The sequence below is a fragment of the Micropterus dolomieu genome, linkage group LG09 (genome assembly GCF_021292245.1).
Source record: "Micropterus dolomieu isolate WLL.071019.BEF.003 ecotype Adirondacks linkage group LG09, ASM2129224v1, whole genome shotgun sequence".
Taxonomy (NCBI): domain Eukaryota; kingdom Metazoa; phylum Chordata; class Actinopteri; order Centrarchiformes; family Centrarchidae; genus Micropterus; species Micropterus dolomieu.
The window spans coordinates 24,677,188-24,699,992 of NC_060158.1; the positions used below are offsets into that span (position 1 = coordinate 24,677,188).

Here is a 22,805-nt window from a genome sequence, read left to right on the forward strand (position 1 = left end):
GCCTTCATCTCATCACGCCTGGATTATTGCAACAGCCTTTTCACCTGTTTAACCCAAAAATCTATTGATCGACTCCAGACTGTCCAGAACTCAGCTACCAGGCTTTTAACCAGAACAAAGAAATATGACCACATTAGTCCTATTTTAGCTTCATTACACTGGCTCCCAGTATGTTTTAGAATAGACTTTGAAATTGTATTGATAATTTTTAAAGTTCTTCATGGCGTCTCGCCTTTTTATATTTCTGACCTTTTAGTCCCATACGCACCAGCACGTACCTTGAGATCCTCGGGCAGAGGTCTGTTGTCTGTTCCAGAGTCTCGACTGAAAACTTATTTAAAAAGTTATTTTAAATTTTTAAAATGTAATAATCAATGCAGCCAGCCATCTTTTCAATAACCATAATCCTCCTATCTGTGGAGTCTGTCAGTTTCTTGATCTGTTCACTATCATCTTTCACTGAAGCGGCAACCAGCCTCCCAAACGCTGTTCAAAGAGGTGTATCTCTGACTGTAAATCTCACTTTTGAGAAGTTCTCAACTGGATTCAAGTCAGGTGAGGAAAGGAGGGCATCTTTGCGGCCTTTGCTGGCTAGCCAAGCAGTGGGGTACTTGGATGCATGTGATGGAGCATTGTTCTGCCTTCTTCCTGTACCATTGCTTGAAGAAAGAATCTTCCCAGAGACTGGCAGTAGGTTTGGGAGTTGAGTTTCAGTCCATTTTCAGTCCGAAAAGGTCCAACTACTATGTTTTTTGTACACATGAATAATAAAAGCTATGTTTCTTGCTTTACCAACTGATTCTAAACAAAATACATAACTTTCTAACCACCTTGAATCAATCAATGTGGACTAATTAATGCTCCTTGTAAGTCCATTATGAAAAGTCATTGAAAAAAAAAAATATATATATATATATAGTCATTGAAAAAATATATATTGTTTTTCCTTCTTGTCGCGGGGGCTTTCATAATGTCTTTAAATTTTAAATATACTAAATATACACACATTTCCTTGTGAAGTGTTTTTGAATAAATCCCAATTTATGCCTGCAAAGTGGCATATGTGCATTTCAAGCCCTTTTTGTGTGCATACGCAATGGTTATAAATGAGGCCCCAGATTAAAGGACTGGTAAAAATCACTGCTTGAGGCGTTTCTTGTATTAAAGCAATTGACAAATTAGAAGTAAGTTAAGAGGGTTATTGCCTCCTGAATGAAGTGAACTTTGGTCTAAGAAAGACATTGCAGGGACGTCTATGACCAGGAGCTGAAGGCCAGACATACTTCAAGCAGCGCCAGCCCTTTAGGGAGGCACCTTTTTCTGGAAAACTGAAACTGCTTTTCATGGCCACCCACTTTCCTCTAAAGCATCCTTTAAGCATTTTACAGCTTTTCTCCCACTTGGAGAGATCAGGACTTCCCCCTCCAGTTGTCCACACAATCCAGGGGCGCGAGGGCCCCTTCTACTACAGCATGTTAAACGGACAGATGGTGTCCTTTTCAGCGAAACTGAACATTAGTTTTGAATTGTAACTCCAGATTCTAATGGTATAGACGCTTTCATTGGACATGTTGCCAAGGTGATGCGCCCGGCCCGAAGTCAACTTCCGTTCTGTTTGTTTTTTACTGGGTTTGTGTTTACTGGCTAATTTGGTGAGTGATATCCAGTACAGTGTTTCCCATAAATTCATTTGTGGCAGCCCACCACATTATCAGCGCTGACCGCCACATAATAATTTTTGTTTTTTTTTACTATTTAAGATGGGAAAACTTGTATTTGATTGCAGAACATATTCGCTCAGCACCTCCTCTCACTTGCTCCCTCTCTCTCTCCCGCAAACACATTGACAGCGGACCAGTCTGTGTATTGAATGGATGGGGGGGGGGGGGGGGGGGGGGGGGGGGGGGGGGCAATGCAGAGCCCATGGGAGCAAATGAAAACTGCACATGCGAATGGGGATAAACCCAAAAGTGACCGCTCTAAGAGGGCGGAGCTTATGCTCTCTGGAGTTAGGACAGGTAACTAATGACTTTGCTCTTGAATGAGATTTTTGTCTTAGCAAAACTTATAGAAGCGTTTGACAACTAAGTAAGAGATCACTGTCTCCATCATAACAAGACATTTCTGTCATGGAAATTTAACCTGTTTTTTGTTGTCTGGTTTCTTGTTAGCCCATATGGGCTGGGCACCATATGGTGCAGGACGTTTAAATAAACAAATGAATCAATTAATTACTGTACTTGTACTTTTACTGTAGTTGACTTTAAAAAAAATTATTTTGCCTTTCAAATTAGGAGAAAATGTTTTTTTTATTGATATGACATAAGAAGAATCATTCATTCAAGAAACACTCATACATTGAATTTAAGAGTTTATTAAACCAAATTTATTTTTTTTGTATGAATACGATTATACGCAAGAAATTTTTATACTGGCAAACAATTGCATTACAAGCGCATTTATTCTTAATAAATGATATGCCTTGATGCATGTGGGGGTGCAAGTGATGTGCCATCTTTAAAAGAATTCGGAAGCTGACAAGATCATCTGTTTCAAGCTCACGCCGTTGATGCTTGTAAATATAGGCATATTATTTATAGAAATCATCTGCTTTGAATAATGACATGTTTTTTTCACAAAAAAATTCAGTTACCTCAGTTGCTTATTTGTAGGTTTTAATATACATAAATAGATTACTGGGCTTTTAACAAATGATAACTAGGGTATAGAATGGATGTATTGGTAATTCTTGAGCATTTTGCACTGCCTAACTGAAAAGCCACCAATCTTTTCACTACCAACTACCAAGAAACAGAAACTTTTATTGTTTTTATTGACAAAGACTGTGTGACAGTAAAGATTACAGTGGTCAAGCTGTCTGAGCTTCTCTAAGCCTTTACTGTCACTGAAAGCTGAAAGCCAGTGTTTGTTACAATATAGCTGAAATATATAAGTGTTTTTACCTTACCTCTGTATATCTCACCCATGCTCATGTCCACTTTGCCCATCAATCATCTTTGAATGAGATTGAGTTTTGCCAGTCTCTGTATGAAGCGCACTGCTGATCAAATACAAGCACAAGTCTGACATCTAGTGGCGCATATACAGTACACACTGCAGACTGCACACTGAAAGTCAAATCTTCAACTTGATAGCTTCACATATCTTACTTGGGAAAAACACACTGAAATTTTATGATGCAACATGTAAAAAAAATAAAGCTTTAAGTATGTTTGTAAAAACATAATTAATTAGTTTGGGTCCCAAAAACTGTTCACTACTTTTTTCACTCTCATATTGTCACCTACAGATATTTTGTTTGCATTCAATCACACAAAAATCTTAACTTTCCCATTTAATCAAAAGATGTTATGAATTCACTTATTCACAAATTGTCAGTTGCTCATTAGTACTTCAAAAGTCAGAAAGATATTTTAGAAAATCGGATATGTTATGATTTTATCATGTCATTATTTTTCTCACTAACTACCCTTGCTGATTTATGGCTGAAGCCTGAAATGAGACTGCTCTGTTAGGCCCTAGCAGGGCCTCTATTTATAGCTTTATTTAAGAGGTCAACATGAAAGCAGGAACAGGAAATGTTGGAACTGAAGTGCAGCCCATCCAGTGAAACACACCTCCTATGATGTTTTATCTTTTCTCCTATGCTGTTCTTTACTTGTACTGACAACCTGAGGCCTTAAATGTTTTATTAAATGATGGTTCCATATCATCCACACATCGTAATGTCCAACCACTTAACATTGAGAGGAGCGTGTTTGATAGGAGTGTTTATACCATAGATTGATTACTTCATTATCATTTAACTGTTTATTAGGGTGCAGCAAATGATTTCAATTAATTTAATTACTAAAATAAATTAATCTTTTAGCATGTGAAATGTCAAACAATGCTAAGTGCCTGTGAATCTTCTCAAAGCTCAAGACCACGTCTTCAAATAATAATAAATGCCAAAACATTTCAATTTACAGTGGAATGAAATGCAGAAAATTACACATATAAATTTGTAAGGTTGTGACTAACATGTTTGTTATTTTTACTTAACTGCATGTAAAAGTTATATTTTTATTTTAATCGACTAATTGACTTGGTAAACCTGTGTTATATGACCTTGATGTGGATGTCCTTTGCTCTGCTCGCTTTAAGTCGGTGTCACTTCCAGCCAGTTCAAGTAAACAACCTTCTCTCAGCCTCTGTGGCAACTGATTACAGCTGAGTGTAGGATGTTTACATGAACGGAGTCGGAACAACTGATATTGAGGATATAGGCCACTGGAACACAAAGTTATGGTTTGAACAGTATCTACAGTCCAGGGCCTAAATAGTACATTTTAGTAATAAGTATTAAGTTTGGATTTTATATAAATGGACACAGCTCAGTTACCTAGGTCTTCCTTTTCTGTGGAGCTGGAGGTAGTCGGAAGCAGCAAACATCAGACTGAAAGCTCTGCAGATAGACAGCTTCCAGTCGGGGATGTTTACAGCCCTAAACTACCTTGTTTGTTTGTAAATTCAGACTGAGACGATAATGTACACTCCCAGAGATAAAAGTCACAATATTCACAAGTATTGCAAAATCTAGAAATTAGGAACAGGACTCAAAATTTGAAGATCTTCCCTCATCTTTTCGAGATGTCAAGATCCCCAGCAAGCATGCTAGCTTCTGTGGGCTTCTACTTGCATGTGTAGGCTGGAAACGGTATGGAAAATGGCCATCTGACCAGAATAACATAGTGACTGCCACTGTACATGTTCTCCGTAGTGAATCCAGATTCCAGTGTCAAAGGCCTTGTTTTCTGCAGTCTGGTATTTCCCTAAATAATACAGAAGAAGACATATTAGCCTGACCTCATTTCCATTATACTGTACAAGTAATACTGGGTAACAAAACTGACACTGAGGACGACTTTCAATAACAATCACAAAGATATACAACTGCAAGCTCACTGCCAAACATCTATTTAGTTCAATGATTTATGAGCAGCTGCTATGTGCTTCTATAAATTATAAGTCAATTAAAATAACTTTGTTGATCTACACTCACTGTACTGCTTAGCAAAGATTAACAAGCTAGCTTGCTATGTCTTATTAATTTGCAGTATGGGTAAATGACAACACTACGGTTAGATTCATAGTTATGAGACAGAGTGTTGCAGCATAACTGTACTGTAACGAAGTTAGACAGCTAGGATACATTGACTGGTACAAGGCCAGCTACTGTGTCCTATCCTGACTGACTGCAACACTGAAAAAGCGAACTTAAATAGTAAGATAGTCTTTAGTAACAGGCTTCAATTGTCGTAAGTAAATTGCTATCGCTAGCGAACCGCTTGAAGTAACTTTGTCTTGTGAGGCAGCCTGCCAAAGCAAACATTGTACTATGGTATGCTGTTAGCACTAGCTCCTGTTAGCCAACGACCAAGGCTAGCTAGCTCGCTGACTTTCTAGCTAGCTTCTGTTAGCTTGTATGTGACCCTAACCTTCTGCTGTCTGACGTTTCCTTACCGGCGAATAAAACGGTAATCCCCAGGCAACATTAGGTCGACACGCACTGCAATGATTAGCTTGAAGTTTGACTTGATTTGATCATGTTCTTTCCTGTTCTGAGGAGCCTCTTAAGTTTCCTTCCGTTTTCATTCACTTGTCTTTATTTTGACCTTTGGTTACTCGACACCAACATTGACGTCATTGTCATGGCAACAGAGCCCCGCCTACCGGGCTTGGACAGACGGGGAATAATTGCATTTACATTTTACACTTGACATCACGCTGTCATAAACAGCATCTTACACTGAATGCAGTTTAAATGCTGAGCAGAGGCAAGCAAATACAAAGCTATGGCAGCTTAATGCATCTACCAAAGAGACCAAACAAGTTATTACACTTCTCTAGGCCCAGTGGAACCAGGTTACAATTAACAGTGGTGGAAGAAACATTGAGATGCTTTACAAAGCGAAGTAAAAGTAGAAATGTAACACAGAGTTCCAAGTACAGGTTTTGCATTCGAAATGTTTTTTAAATAGCAACATAAAAGTATTAGTAGGCCTACTCATGCAGAAAAAGAACTTATGTTAGTGTGTGTGTGTATATATATATATATATATGTATATAAATGTAATGAGGTGGAGCTATTTTTAACTATTTTATACACTGTTAGATTGTTTATATCATCTTTGGAAATCGTGGCCTGCCCTCTTCCCTCTCTGGAAGAATTACACAGTTCATGATGCCCGAGGAAAGCAGAAAGCATAGTGCAGACACCCTGGACACCGACTGTTTAAACTGCTGCCATCAGGCAGACTATCCAGGAATCTCAAAACAAGAACAAGCTGACAAAAAACAGTTTCTGTTCCACAGCAATCATTATGCAATAATGATTGCATTAAATACTGTCAAAAAATACTTCACAAATGCAGTTTACACTGTCACTTTACTTTACTAAGGGCATGTGCAATATTTCTGAATGAATGTGTGAGTAGGTCTGTTTGTGTTATGTGTTTTTATATTTTATATTTTATAACCCCGTCTTGCGCTGAATAAGGACTGCACTTAATTTTGTTGTACTGTTACAATGGCAATAAAGATATCTATTTTATCTTTATCATTTTTAAAATTGCACTTTTGACACTTTTGTTATTTTGTCTATTCCGGTAGGCTACTTATATATCATTATCTATGAATGAAAGTTAGGTCTTATCTGTTGATTAATCAACAATTAAAAGGACACTAATGAATGCCACTTTTGATAATTAATTGCACAAGATCATTCAATCAATTCAAAATCTCATCATTATGTGAGACATGAAGGCTCAAGGGTAGTCGTAGTTTGTTTTGAAGGTACACAGTGATGTATATCTGACCAGAATGCTGGCCTCAGCTCTGCTTTAGCTTCCAGTACCTCTGTGTGGTTCAGTCAGCGCTTGTGGGAAGTGTTAAGTCCAAACCAGTTATGTGGTCTGTCAATAACCAGCTGCCAGTCACTAAAAATTAACATCACTCTGACGTGTCACCTGGGTGAAATCGGGCAAATACCTTGTAGCTTTGAGCACTCATCAGCTGGTGTGCCTTTGCTTATGGCTGTTTCCTTCATGTTTTAAGGTATGGGATTTTATCCCACCCCTGTGTTAAATGATGACAAGTTTGTTGACATGTTTGATAAGTAGTGCATTCATTGGCCTAATTAATGACTTTAACATCTCATGTGTATCACATCAGAGTGATCCGTTTAGACCGTTTGACTCTCTTCTTTACCCTTGTATGTGTCCTGTAACACACAGTGCACATTACTTCATAATAAGCGGGCATTATTCGGAGCTTTTCAGTAGTTGTAGTGGTTAAGTGCCTTGCTCAAGCGCATACTGACAAAGAATAGAGACTGATGGCTGGGGGAAATGGAACCTTCTGACATTATCAGAGAAATAAGCAAAGCATCAAGCCCTTATATGAACTATGTTGTACTGTTTTGTACTAAGTGCCATTTACAGTATCGGCCACATGAGGTCAGACTGGATTCATCTACTCACCATCTCGTCATTATTCAGTGAAACCAAATTAACTGTGAACTTCTGTGATGGATTACAGGACATTTATTCACTATTTAATATTCAGTGCACATGAATGTGTTGCTAGATTATTTTAAGTACCCAATTTTTGGTCCAAAATGTAAAGCAAGATCAGCAAATGCAAATTTCTCAAATTATCTCTGAATGTATAATAATAACAATATTCATTATGTTTCAGAAAAGTGGTAAAGCTCTCAATATGTAACACTGCTGAAGGTTTCTTAATAATTCATGTAACATATCTAAGTTATTTCTTATGAAAAGACCGGGGGAAGAAAATCCATCTATAACCTAACCAGGAAAATTGATTCCCTTGTCATTCTGTGTGGTCTGAAATTGCCCAGAGCTATTATGAGAGAGACTGATTTCTCTGTGCAGTGGAGTGGAACATTTTCTCCTTGTAGAGCTTTTTGCGAGGTGTGAACAGATTCATAAGCAACAGCTCTGCTAAAGAGGTGTGTTCTCATGTGCTCACAGCCAGATATGCAAAACATGTTATACTCTGTGGAGTAATTTAACCAGATGCTGTACTGATAAAAGGTGCAATTCATGCTAATTACTCGTGCTTTTGTTTCTTTTCACATATGTTTCATTGAACCCTACACAACTGATCAACATTTTGTGTCAGCTTAATTCTTAAATGACATGATGAAATAAGTTGTTTGTCATGTACTTTGTGGTAAAGTAAGAGCAGAGTATTTAGAAGTAAACATTAAAAAAAATAAAGAGTATTTTTAAAATTAGCAGCTTTTGCTCCAGTGAATACAAAAAATGTAAAGTAAATAAAAGGTTCATTGACTTATTCAAGGTAATATACTAGCCTAAGCAAGTGATTGAGAATACAACAGGAAATACATACATTTATGTATACATAAACTAATGGTCAGCATAAAATAAAATAAATATATAATATACAATACATGTTTAATAAATGTTTAAATAAATAAAACAGACATTTGCAGATTTCATCCAGTACCTTGATCTGATCACAAAGATTTACTAACCAAACAATATGTGTACGTGGGGTGATTTCAACAACATATGTTCCTACATGTTTTTAAAAGTGTTTTTGTGTAGTGAGATATACAACGATCAATACAAGCTCTCAGTGGTTTTAAAGTTCCCAATTGAAATGTGTGTCTGAATGGTTTTATTGGGAGGCTGGAAGTTACTGATGCTATCTGAGTTTTAAAAAAATGTTTGTTTGGGGAGATATGTGCTTGATTGACAGGTCTCTCAAGCTTGAACACTTTGTTGGGGTGGTTGCTGCTTGCTCCCTCTACCTCAAATTCACCATGCTCCACCTAATTGCCAAAACATGCATTTTTCAGGACTAATCCACACACTACTGCAATTATAGTCAATAGGCTACATCACCAAGCCAAGAAACAAATATTACTCAAAGACACATGGATAAATCCGGCTGCACCACTTTCTGGTGTGACCAGGCCTTTAGGCAGCCACATTAAACTCATGTACAGTACCTTGTTTCTTCCGCTTTGAGGTCTTGTCAGTTTTGAGATTAGTGGTTCCGTCTAAAGGCCCTTTCACATAGGAAGCAATTTGCGCAGCTGCTGGGTTCGCGCAAAACAGCTGACATTCAGCTATTTTGAACTTTGACCGTGGCGTGCGCTTTGCTTGCCAAGCGGTGCGCTTTGCTTGAAGCAGCAACAAACTGCCCTGGCGTGGCGCAAGCCATTGAAAATGATGGATGTCATAGCGCAGCGTTGCAGTAGTTGCGGTCTTTCTGAAAGGCCTGTAAGACCCGTCCTGCTTTGAGAATGCTCCTCATTTTCTCCATGGCACAGTCTTGTGTCAATTTCACAATTCCTGGTTTTCATGAGTTTCATGTTTAATACCAAGGCTGGAATGTTTGTTTCCTCAGTAAGATTGGGCAACTTATTTACTTTTCTTGGCTTTAAGTTGATGTCCAGTAAAAAATACCTGTAGTTTTACATTATCAAGTAAAATAATATACTAGGGATACAGTACATTGTGTTTCTGCATCTTGCAATGGCTCAATGCTAAAAATATCTTGGCAACAACCATTTATTTTTTGGGTTGGGTGGGAGGTTACTCAATGTTTGTATATGTGCTTCTCGTATTATATTGTCTTATCTAAAAAGGCAGTGAAAAAAATAATGCTTAAAGGTGGGGTTTGTGATTTTAATCCAATACACAGCTTTTGTCAGTGCAGCTAATATTTCCTCACTGAACAGTTAGCTGTCCATTCAGAGTGTGTGCACTAAAAAAAAATTGGTGTATGTACACTCTCTGTAAATGGGAAACAAATTCAGACAGAGCCACACAACACTTCCAGCCATCATTTGTGTGTAACGTTAAATTACTTGCCCACGGACATTGAGCTTCAACTTTCTAGTTCGCCAAGACATGCTGTTGTTGACCATCTCATCCTCTCTACATGTTAGCTTTGCAGCAGCAACTGTAGTGAAAGCTTGCTAACACTCAATTTAGCTAATGTTAGTAACATTACTGGCTGTGTCATTGTTCACTCTATATTATGGTGTTAGTCATTGTTTTGTATTTCTCCAGAATCGCAAATGCCTCCTTAAACATTTTCTTCTTGTTAATGAAAAAAGAACCAACGTGTTTGGCTAGGCTACGCATATTCCTTGATTGTTTTCCATGTTTTCAGAGTTAAGCGTTATTCAAAAGATGTCTGAAAAATAAATAAGCCATTCAACCATCCTCTACATCCACTGGGCAAATGGCAGGTTATGCAAATGAAAAGCCACCAGTCTATCACACATAAAGAGACAAAGAGAGAATATACCTACAGACAATTCAAAGTGTCCAGTTCAGCTGACGTGAATGCCTTTTGGCCACAACATTGACATCTACTTTTTGTGGTATAGTATATGGTCAATTGTCAACCTGCAATGCTGACCATTATGGCATTTTCAGGCCACAGTGTGAACATGACATGAACACAATGTTGTACTCTATGGAGTTCTACAATCACACTCAAAGGACTATGGGAGCTTTGTATACTATAATAGCTCTAGTCATTGAATTTGATTGGTTAAAATACATACCAGCCATGATATTCATTCCCTTCACTTTGTGTCGCCTTCACTCTTCTTCAAAGAAAGTGAGTTAGGGGTAGGGGTGGGGTAGGCGACCCCAGCCCTACCCCAACCTCCAAGTGGGGTGGGGTAGGCGATATTCAGGGAACAGAGAGCCACAGTATATATTCACTTACGATATGACCAGAGAAAATCGCTTACAGACGTTGTGAGCAGACGTAATAGTGCACAAAGGCCTCATGTAGGTGTTCTGTGAAGCGCAGTGGGTTGCCGGTAGTGCTGGCAAATATTAATCTCCTCTACTGTGCCTTTTTTCAAGTTCGGTACATACTGCTTCTGGGAAATAGCACAGCCTCTCACTGAGAGTCAACGACAAAACCTTCACCTTCCGATGCCTACTCAAGATTTGTATATTACCAGGCTAAAGGCCAGCCATTGAGAGAGGCACGCTCCTTTTAACACTGTTTTGCATTTTACCAACTCCTAATGGAAATATCTAGGCTGCTCAATGCTCCACTGTCTTCACTACATAGTTTCTGATTTTGTCTGCTGTTTGGTGATGGGAAGGTAGTAGGCTATACTGTGGGTTTATCAGAGCTTTTTTTACTGAAAACAGCTGTCTGCTGTCTCTGGAAACAAGGCAGATGAGACTCATAACACTGAATCAACGCAGAAGCTGAGTGCTGTAAAACCAACAGTTTGTTAGAAAAGTTTTTAATGCTAAAATGCTCTGTAGAACTGAGCGGAGCTGCAGAGGTGGGTGATAATTCTAGTATTCTGGGAGGTAGTGATGGTGTAGTGGATAAGACACATGCTTTTGATGTGAAAGACCCCACAGTGGGGTTCAAGCCCCCACTGTGAGACATCCATCTTACATCCCTGAGCAAGACAATTAACCCTCAGTTGCTCCAGGGGCGTGCGACCTCTGACATACATAGCAATTATAATTGCTTTGGATAAAAAAAAGTGTCAGCTATATGAATAAATGTAAATGTAGGTCTAGTGCATGTTCGATTGGACTTGAATGCCTGTACATATGCCGTCAAATGGACTGTACTTGTATAGTGCCTTTCTAATCTTCTGACCACTCAATGCGCTCTACACTACAAGTCACATTCGCCAAAAATATGGCTTCAGGAGCAATTTGGGTTTCAGTATTTTGCAGACTGCACACACAGTATCTTGCAGACTCCACAAATGTCAACACTTCCTGTAGACGCTCAACTGCTACCTGTATGTCAAAGTAGACCTGGGGTCTTCGGGGCTTCCCTGATTTGTGTATGCATCAGTATCAGACAGCAGACCTGTGGATATTATTCTTGGCTGCTTGTGGATATTGGTGAGATACACTTCTGCAGTTTGGCTTATAGTTAAACTTTATAGCCCAGGGTGCATGTTAGTCTTTGTAATTGTTTTGCATATTTTAAAACGTCTCTATTCATTTCTCATTTCTGCTATTCTCATGCCAAGATTTTTGTGAATTTTTGATAAATAAAAATAAAGTATAGTCAGCACAATTACACTTCCATAGCTACAGTATATAAGTTGCCCACTAAATGTAACCTAAAGATACATGTGGTTTAAAAGATGCACAACACCTGATGGAAATGGAAAACTCCCCAAACCCTGAAAGTTTTATAGCCTACATTTAATAGCCTGGACTCTATCTCAGTACATTCCAAAGCAAAATATGATTGGAACTTCCCAGCATTAGCTGTCCATCCTTAACTTAAATCTTGGTGCTACCAAACAGCCCAATGTTTTTCACACAGTGAAAATAATGTAGAATACACAGGCACATGCATGTCTACGCTTCCTCAAGCTATGCATCCAGCTTTGGGGCAAACTTGGGAATTGATGCACCTGCAAGTGGGTCTCTTTCTTTCGCCTGAAAGCAAGTTTAAATTAGATCTGTCTTACAAGTCATGTTACAGCACACCAAATCCTGTCAAATCCAAATGTTGAAAGTGGGCTTAGACAGTGTACACAGTATGTTGCACTGTGACAGCTCTTATGAAGGATCAACTGGATTATGCTCCAAGTTTTAGGTGAAGTAAACCTTTCATGAACTGAATGACTGTTATTTTCACCAGCAATATGAAAATATGTCTTGTAGGTGTAAGGTGGTCTTTTATACAGGTGTTTACAGAGTCTAATAAAGGGGCACTATCACCACCTCTCCTGAGCATTATGTAGACTATGAATAAAGCACTCAGTGATGCTACATGTTTAAACATGAGCATGCATTCACTTTTGCTTTCAAGCTTTTTTATCCATTCAGTAAAATGGAAGATGGATGATTTTGAGAAGAGGATTACAAGGTCTATTTGGTTCTTTTCACTGCTCTCTGCGCTTCCTGCCCCCTCCCCTCCACACTCCTCTTCACTAAATTGTGTTTGTCACTTTACCGTTTTATTGTCAAGAAAGCAAAAATCCCAAGTGAAACAATGTCTTCTAAAATAGTATTGTATTTATTCAACACTTGTCTTTGGTTTTATGGTGGAAATCATGTGAAGATCAATAATTTAAACTTGTCCTACCATTGCTTAAATTTATGCGTCTGTGCTCTTCTTTGCTAAAAGCTTGGAATAACTCACTGCCCATACCGCTCCTCCTCAATGGCCTTGGAGGATTTATGTTTTGTGTTAAGTAAGGCTGAAGCTACTCATGTTATCTCACTCCATCAATAGCAAATACATTAACAATATCTAGTCGCTGCAAGCACACTATTAATTTACCGCGACCTGTCCCTACAGGGGCACAATGATTGTTGGAGGCAACGAGGTGTATCTACTTACTCTTCCCTGGGACATAGTGTCGCTGCTGGGGGATCAATGTCCATTGAGCTCGGAGGAAGAGGGGCAGGCAGGCAGCCAAGCAGCCGGCTGGAGGAAGCCCTCAACCTCAGCTCGAGTGACGCTGTCACCTAAGAGCTCCCACCAGGCCCCGCAGAGACAGAGAGGGATGTGCCGCCTGATGCTGGAGCCATGTCCTTTCACACAGAAACATGGGCCATCATTCCTCAAAGGTTGAAGAGGACAGAGGTAATAGATATTGCAAGCTCCGGTTCATGACAGGAAAAACCCAGACTGCCATTGACAGTTAATTGTCAGGCAGACATGACATTTATCACTTAAAGAAGTGCATTAGCTCTCAATTAAGTCAAGACAAAGTAACATTTGAAAGAAGAAATGAATAAAAACTTTAATTCAAAAGCAAAATGCATTCCTGCTCAATTCAAGATATTCAGAGGTTTTTCGGCTACATCTTACTTGATCTGGTATGACCCGGAGATTATTAGTGGCCAATGGTAGCTAATGTTAACAAACTTTAGACTGATGTTGCTGTGTTAGTGACATCACTGAGTCAGCTCCAGGCCCTAGTTTAGCGTGGTGCCTGGAGGTATAGGAAGGCGGATAGCCACTGTTAATCTTACATTCAGGAGTTTTGTTCAGAGTTGGAGTGTGAGCAAACTGAGAAGCTTCACTATGTGCTGCATGCACTTAGTGCTTGTTAAACCATAATGTTTTCTATTTCCACACAGGTATGTCATGTGTGGAAATAGAAAACCGTATGGAAATTTCATATCACAATTAAAGTGACAAAAATTAATGCTTTTATTTTTACCATGTTAAAGTATATACAATGACCCCCATGCACAACTTACATAAATACAAATGACTCTTGATGAGGATAATTGCATGAGCCCAATAATTGACATAAATACAGAGTCTTAGACTTAGACATCTTTAGCGTTCTCACGTTGGAACGCTTTTACGACAAATTGGACGACCAAAAATACAACCACACTTCAGACATAGTCCTCTGAGAACAAGGCTGGAAACCTCTGGAGTGTTGTGCCTTCCGCCACCCAAAAGAAACCCACATTGCATGCTGCACATGTGTGCCTGTTTTTGCCAACTTTGGTTGATGCTGGACAACATTTACTGTGATTTTTAAGTCCAAAGTAATTTAGAAAGTTATGGAACTAATTAGTTTAACTGTTTAATATGGTACTTGGTTAATATGAAATATGTAACTGATTATATTTTTAGAGTAACTTGCCAAACACTGTATATGACACTTCTCTACTTGTGCTACTGTTATGGCCACATTTCGTACACATTTACTGTTATTGCCACTTGTGGTCATAGTGGCCACTGTTTAGCTAAAGTTAGAGAGGCTAGCTCCTGTCTCACATTTCTATATGTTACAGGATAAATATCTTCCGCAAAAATATTAACATATGGAATAGAAGCTAGCGCCTGACAAGTCAATGAGTTAATGCTTTGTATTTAAAGCCACTGTTCAATTTGAAAAAGAAAAGGCATATTTCAAAGTTGCTGTGAAAAAAAGATCAAAAACTGAAATTAATGATGTAAGAATAACTCCTCTACACATAAACATCTCCTTTGGCTGTTTCAATTCATAATAGACCAGTGCAAGTTTTCCATCCTGCTGCTGTATAAAGAAGAGAGTTTTTGTTGGAGCTGAGCCCCTGGAGAAAAGCTACTGCATCAGCTAGTTCCTTAACCTCATGACTATTGCCCTCAGTGAGGGTTAAAGGTCAATAATAGAGCAATCGCAAGCAGAAGATGTAAGACTAGGGTTTGTGGTATTGCCTGGGTTGAAATTCACTTTGTGGAAGTGTGTAAATATGGGGAGGATTATGATACAAATCCCAGTAAGAAGATGCCAGGATTTATCTGGTCCTCTGCAGCAAACATCAGTGTGGGCACATAGTTATTCCAGTGGGTGGTCAGCCTGCAAGACCGTTGAAACAAACTTTCCCAGCAAATAGTTCTGACATTGAAATATCAGACAAGCAGAAAATTGAGTCTTTGATCTGTTCCATCATGAGGGATCACTTGGTCATATCAAAATCATGGCTCAAAGGATGTGTTTTGAATGCAAGAGCACATCATGAATCAAAGGAGGGATACTTGCACTGTGCTGTCAAACTCAATGTGATTTTACGGTAATAAATTCACATTCTCTCATCTTTTCCCATTTAGCTGTTTCACAGTGAAACAGTCTCGCACGTTCTCTCTGATAAGTCACAATTCCTTGCGTGTGACGTTCCCAGCTGCCAGCCTGCAAATGCTCTTGCAAGGCCTCACTTGATGTGCCTTTGTCTTCTCTGTTGCTCTGGAGGGGATTGAAATTCCTTGTGTGAAATTATATTTGAAATGATTAAAGAGAGTCATTCAGTGGACCTGACGGTTCTAATGGAGAGCAGAAATCGCTCGTCCAGCCCTAATAGCCACACAGGCCTCCTGACAGCCGCTGGAGGAGCTCAGAAACACTGTGCTATGGGACAAAGTGCCGAGAGGGATATGATCTCTGCTGTAATTTACAAAGGCGTTGTGTGTTAAGTTGGTTATGCTGTGTGAGACACAGAAAGATAGACACAGAATAATTGAAACACAGTAAATAAAGACCTTTTAAGTCTTATTTGGCACCCCAAGCTTTAGAAATCATGGTGTACCAACGCACTGTTGGCAGTCGCACACTTTGAAGTAATTTGTGACTGAAACTTATGAAATGTAGTGCAGTCTTCCTTCTACACTATTCAGATTAACACTTTTATTATCTCATCAACCTGCTTCTGCTTCACTGAGGTCATAGCACATACTGCAGCAAGTATGTTTTAACAAACCAAAAAAAAAAGGCAATATGTCCCTACAATTAGCATCTATTCATTACAAGCTAAGAGTGTTTTTAAAATTGAATGAATAATATCTTTTCATTTTTGTCACACCAACACTGTATTTTAGCAGTCAAATTTCCCTGTCATGTTTTGAAGTTTCTTATCTTATAAAAGATGGTTTATGTTGGCATGATGAACACTGCAGTAGCTAAAGGCACCACTGAAATGTGATTGATTCAGCTAATTTTATAGAGCAATACAGTTTGTTTGGATCTGGTTTCACTTGGTAACAAACTGCTACAAACACGTAACACAACAAAATTTAAGCTATTTATCTGGTGTGCCTACAAGGCTATATGTTGTTTTTTAATTAAATAAATCACTTTTATTATTGCCTATTTGTGAACGGGTTGTAACCTCACATAAAAATTAACCATTCAGCAGCCGCTATGCTGCTTCCTATGTGAAGAAATCAGGTTGGATTTTCGACAAAATCCAGTTTTGCTTTTCTCCCCTTTATGAATTACTAATTTCTTTTTGTAAAGCATAATGGACATCAAGATCTACTAAAAAAACCTGCATCATTGTTATGCCATTGTCATTTACCACAGGAAAAATATACAATCTCGCTAGTAATCAAGTAAGTAAAGACTTACCTTAACCAAAGAGTTTAGTTTCCTTGTTCACCATAGTCATAGTCAAATTTGTGGTAGAGTAATGTCATCTTTAAATTTAAAAAACACATTATTCACATTTTATTAAGATCAAACTCATCTTTATACATTTTATGATACTATATAGTTAAGTCTACATTGTGAATAGACCTTTCTAACACACTTGGACTTGTTACACACAGGTGTTACTAATAACTAACTAATGAATAATGGTGGCAGTCCATTCAGGTGTGCCTAGGAAGTCTGACTCACAGGCACAGCTCAGTGTAATAGAGGCATCATCAATGTTATTATTATATGTTACACCTGTTCTGCTCCTGCTAGGAAAAGCCACCGTGCTGTTCCAGACTACATTCAAATTGCAAATGATTGTACTATTTACTAATGGCCAGAGTACATTTTACCTTTTTGTGCATCAGGAAATGATACAATATGAGCCTACAATATGCATTATGCAATAATGGATTTCAAACCGTGACTGTTGCCAGTTAAACAATTTTTAGCTGTGAATAGAGCTTCTATTTCCTTTGTGCATTGCACTGCGGGACGGTACTTTGTATCAACAGTATACTCTTTTTCAGTTTGCATGTCGACACTTGTGAGTAAACTTAGTTAAATTTTTTCTCATTTTGAGCAATGAAACTTTGCAAAACCTACGTACAATATAATCATTAGGCGCTCTCAACTGCCTTATTTTCCGGGATTATCGCGCCAATATGTCAGCTCACTGTGATGTACGAAAGGTACAGAGCCGGAAAGGGAGGTCAGATTTGAGCCGGGTATGTTGGTAGTAGCACACTTTCTGTTTGCACTTTATAGTATGTATGTGTTTGTGATCTCGTACATTTTTTAAAATTCTCCATCGTTTCTTATACTTTTTTATTACATTTAACTATGTTGCTGACCACAGCATCACCACAAGGAGGTTAAAGTTGAAATCAGTCAGACAATCATGTCAATCATGTCTCATTGTCCGTGCTGTCTAAAAAGCTGAGTTAAGCATTCATTTTTGACTTTAGAAGAATGTTTATGCTTCCTTTGAGATTAGTCTGATTAGTCTCTATTATATTTCCCTTATTATATATTATTATATTGTCTTATTTTGGTGAACGCCTTCCTGTAAAGCACCTTATTAACTTTCACAGTAAATAATGTTATCGTAATGCTGATAATGGAAATATTTAAAATGTAATTTAAGGCTGAAAATGCATTTGTACAAGCACCAATTTAGTCCATGCTCATTTATTAATTGTCAAAACAAATACATTTGCTGGTTTGTAAGCAAAACTAAATTTTAATTTCAGTTCAACTTTAATCATCCTGGACACCCGTGAGCAATATCAACACGTGGGTTCTAAATAATTGTCACTGAATATCAACGGCTTTTATAAAATCTACATGACGTTGCATTCCCTGACAGAACGCTGTATCCAAACTGTCAAGCAACCTACCATTACCCGGGGGCTGCAGCTTTTGTTTCGAGCATCCCCACTTTAAAAGACAATTATCATTCCTCAGAATCTCCACCTGTGTACCTGCCAATCAGTGCTGCCTCCTGTGTAATAAGCTGCTCTCATCCCTGTGCTGACAAGGATGTTTCCCGCTACCAGCAGACCGCTGCACAATCACACACTGACTGCTTGCTGGTTAGGAGAGGTTCTTAGCCAATTCCTTCCCCAGCAATTCCATCATCTTTCTTTCTCGGCAGTTAACAAGAGCTAATGGAGGTTTGCTGTAGCAGAGACAGTGGAATCCTTTGTCCATGTTACGTAATAACATTTTTCTTATTAATTATGGATTATCAATGTTTAAATATCAAACTCAGTCTGAAGTCTATTCATGTTATATTCTGCTATTTTATTTGATATTTTACTAATTAATTTCCCATCAAAATTGCACTTCATTCCAGATATCGAATTACTATTACTGTGCCTTTTTTTTTTTACTTACTGTAGCCTTACTTTAAGCAGGTTTTCCTGATGAAAGCTCTTCTTTGCCATCTTTAAATGCCTCTGGACATGAAACATATTTATTCCTTGAGAAAAGACATGGAGCTATGAAAAAGAGAAGGCTTCTGTGCACTGTGTGATATTCCCTCCCATTAACAGTGCTTGGGGCTATTTCATTCTCAGTGGTTATTCTATAAATTGTTCTCGTGTCTTTTTACTGTCTCGGACTGTAAAACTGTTTGATGTCATGCTCAGAACCCCCTTGTGTTTGACATTATAATTCCTGAGGCCAGACGGATGAAACTGCATTGGCTCAGTGTATGCTGCACACACAAAGAGAAGCCTCTACATGCACATTCATTTCTAGATGTAAAAATGCTTGTTTACACCAAAGACATTGTGTTCATTCATTCATATACAGTAAAGCTCCTACAGTCAGCCATACTCCTTATTCACCTCACATTCCCATTCTCACTTAACTCATCCATTAAGAATGCAGAGACAGCGAAGACAATTAAAGTCTTACTGCAGTTAAGTCGATAATTACATTGTGGCTGAAAATAACTCCTGAATTAAAAAAAATATTGGAGACATGTTGGCAACGCTAATAAAAGACAATATCCCACAATATAGGCTATGTTTAAAACTTAAGCTTTAAATTTGACATTTCAAGGAATAAAAATGACATGACCTCTAACTACAGTTGATGTTGCAGCTGATTATTCTCCTTATATAATGTCAAAGAAATAAGTGTAGATCTTTACGCAAAAACCTTTAAGCAAGAATGAAACGACTATTAAATGTCTGAACTTTCAATTATGTTTTTCAAAAAATGTATTTCAAATGGTTTAACTTTTCACAAAAAAAAAATCTGAATGCATGTAATAAATTATAAAGCTATACTGTAAAGAAGTTTCAGTTTAATTTATCAAGATCCTCATTCAAACATCTGTTACTGACAAATGTTCCTGGAAACATATGTATAGAACAATAATTTATACTTAATTTAAACATATTCATTTAACTCTTATGACTCTTATGGTTGTGATAATAGGCGTTGTTTGAATTTGAATTTGAATTCTAATAGAGATCTCTTTTTAAGATTTTTTTAAGAAACTGAAGGGGAAACAGAAGGGGAATGGAGCTGCAATTCAAATTTTTATCAACCAAGGCAGGCAACTGCATGGGGCCCCCAATTAAGATGGACACCTAAAAGCTATCTAGTTATTACGATGTTTGTTTATTATGATGATGTAGACTTTACATGTAATTAGATTAGTATTCTAACTCCAGTATACTCTGAAATAACTTACAAAATGTCCTCAATGTACTCCTTTTATTATTTTCAATGTGCCACCTCCCTGCTCACAACAGATTAATGGACCATTCCATCACTAGAGGAGCCATTGCAACCGCTGTGGTGTGTGCATACCACAGTTGTTCCCCCCCTAATCCCCATGAAAACATATTAATCAGTACATTTACTCAGGGGTGGAAGTAACAAATAACAATTACAATTGTTACTGTAACAAAGTTTTTTCTAAGTGTACTAATTACTTTAATAATTTCATTTGTAGTCTAATTGAGTAACTTACTTTTTAAAACGTGTTGCATTTTGCTACATTTCAAGTTGCATTTGTTGCAGAGTAAAAACAAAGGTCACATGAAAAAGTCCTGATAAACTGTCAGAGTGGAAAAAAATTAAATTGTCAGCAGAGAAGAAGCTGCTGGTATGTCTGCGGTTGCAGGAAGGCCGTGTCCAGCAAGGTGACACTCTGCACTCAAGAATTGTTCTAAAAGTTTTTGTTCACTGGTCGAGAGTCAGTCGCCTCTGCCCCCATGAACAGTCCAAAAAATGCACAACATTGCAATAACATTAAGGATGGTGTCATAATGGGTTATGGTTAAAAATATCACTATTGTACCTCGGCTAAGGTTAAAACAAAAGCTTAAATGAACCTTAATTAATCACGGATGCACTGGTGCACCAGTATACTGAGTGACCTGAATCCCACCCACAATGCTATGTGACCAACAGCTGCATGCTGGGTCAAACTAAAATACTACATGATTATTTGCTCATGGTTGATCCTCAAACCGTGACTTGTACATTTGTTTGTATGTTTGTAGGAGCCTCTACCTTCAGTGAGGTGTGTCAGCTTAAAACTTTTTGAACTGGAGCAGTGAAGTGAATGAATGAGCAGAGAAGTTGAACCTAGATCAGACTGAGGAGGACTCCAGGGTGCAAATGACTTGCCGAGTGACATTCAGACAGTAAAACAACAAAACCCACTGATTGTTGTACAGCCACTGTGTTGCCTAGCGATGTATCCACGTTCTGTGTGTGAGCGCTAAGAGGTGTGTAAAAATAGTGCAAACTCTCTTTTTGCTTTAATGTGCATGTCTGTTGGCTGTAGTTATGAAGTTTATACTGTTTATACTGTACATCTCCTTGTTGGCTGCTTTGGCAACGCTTTATTCTGCTGTTGAAGTGGCAGGTTATTTCATTTACGTTGCCTAATAATGCTTGTGGCACCCGCTGCAGAGTCTATATAGGTGTGTTAGACTATAGATTTATTGTTGGGAATTTTTGTCTATAGAAATGGAATTTATTGTTGGTTTGGACATCAGAGTTTGATGTTACAGTTCTCACTTGGGGACGGTGTGATGTTGTTCTACTGTATATGCTGACATGTTAATGCACATGTTTTTTAGAGCCTAGGTGTTCTTTAATTTAATAGTACTATCACATAACCTATGCCCCACTTTAAAAATGTAATGCAGTATGTTAACTCAGAGTACATTTTACATATTAAAGTAATTTAATTTTGACTAGAGTAAAGTTTCTCTAAAGTAACTGTACTTCTACTTATGTCAAATATTGTAGAACTCTTTCTACCGCCTGCATGTACTTCAGTATTATGCTTAGTTACAGTTTCACAATTGGAATATTTCCACCACCACACCACTCATTTTGTCTATTTCACTTCTACTAGGAGGGATCTACGTTACTTACGTCACATGACTTACTTAACATACTTATTTGAAGTCAAACCACAATCTTTTCCTAAACCTAGCCACCTGACTTCTGCTGTCACTAGAGGTTGCAGCCTAACTAAAAATGTAAATATGGCTCCTATTAAGCTATATAATAATCAACCTATTTTATTTTTCTGGTGAGGACGGGTTGCAATCGACCTATTTTGCCGTTTAGATATGAGGACGTGTTTCAGGCACCCCGTTAGGCCTAGATGTGTGATACACACACATCACTTTCTAGCCCACTAACATCCATTTCTGGATGATGAAATTCAGTGATAAAAATGAATGAAAGCAAAACATTTAAACAATTTGTATTTTTAGATACTTATGGCTAATGATTTTCCTTCCCCTGAAATGAATATTGCATTACAAATAAAGTGTTACATTTACAGGACATTTTACAGTAACTGTAGACTTGCTTTCAGTGAGGGAACAGCTTAGCTTTTGATGGATATTGACATTCATGGAGATCGACCCTGTGACCTTCCTGTCACCTCTCTGTTACAGGATGAACTCTTGAACCACTAGGACGCCCTACCACTTAAGAAAACCTCAGTGGTGAATATTGCAATCCATATTTGGCTGCCTTTACACTTTTTCCATATATCCTACATTTTCCAGGGGATTTGCCTTAGAGTAGAGGAGGTGTAGCAAATTCTCTGCTAAACAGTCTTTGGTTTTCAATTTCCTCTTCAGAATTCAAAGTGTGCTCAATGAGAAATTGGCCAAACTTGTCTTGTTTGTATACATCTCGCCACCACAATGAAAAGTATGCCGTTTACTTGCTTGTCTTAGGATGATGAGGCAGCGCAGGTACAGTATGAAGGGAGATGGAGGATTTGGCTGACAGCAGTCTTCTT

At 38.1% G+C, this 22,805-nt stretch overlaps 1 protein-coding gene across 1 annotated transcript in view; it reads left to right on the forward strand.

Moving 5' to 3' along the window:
• Positions 1-13,851, forward strand: part of LOC123976171 (CMP-N-acetylneuraminate-beta-galactosamide-alpha-2,3-sialyltransferase 1-like) — a 58,080-nt gene extending 44,229 nt beyond the window's left edge. Inside the window, exon 9 of the mRNA XM_046058085.1 lies at positions 13,387-13,851. Within this exon, the coding sequence (XP_045914041.1) occupies positions 13,387-13,560 (174 nt within the window). The 3' untranslated portion in view covers positions 13,561-13,851. The remainder of the gene's footprint in view (positions 1-13,386) is intronic.
• Positions 13,852-22,805: the final 8,954 nt, after the last annotated feature.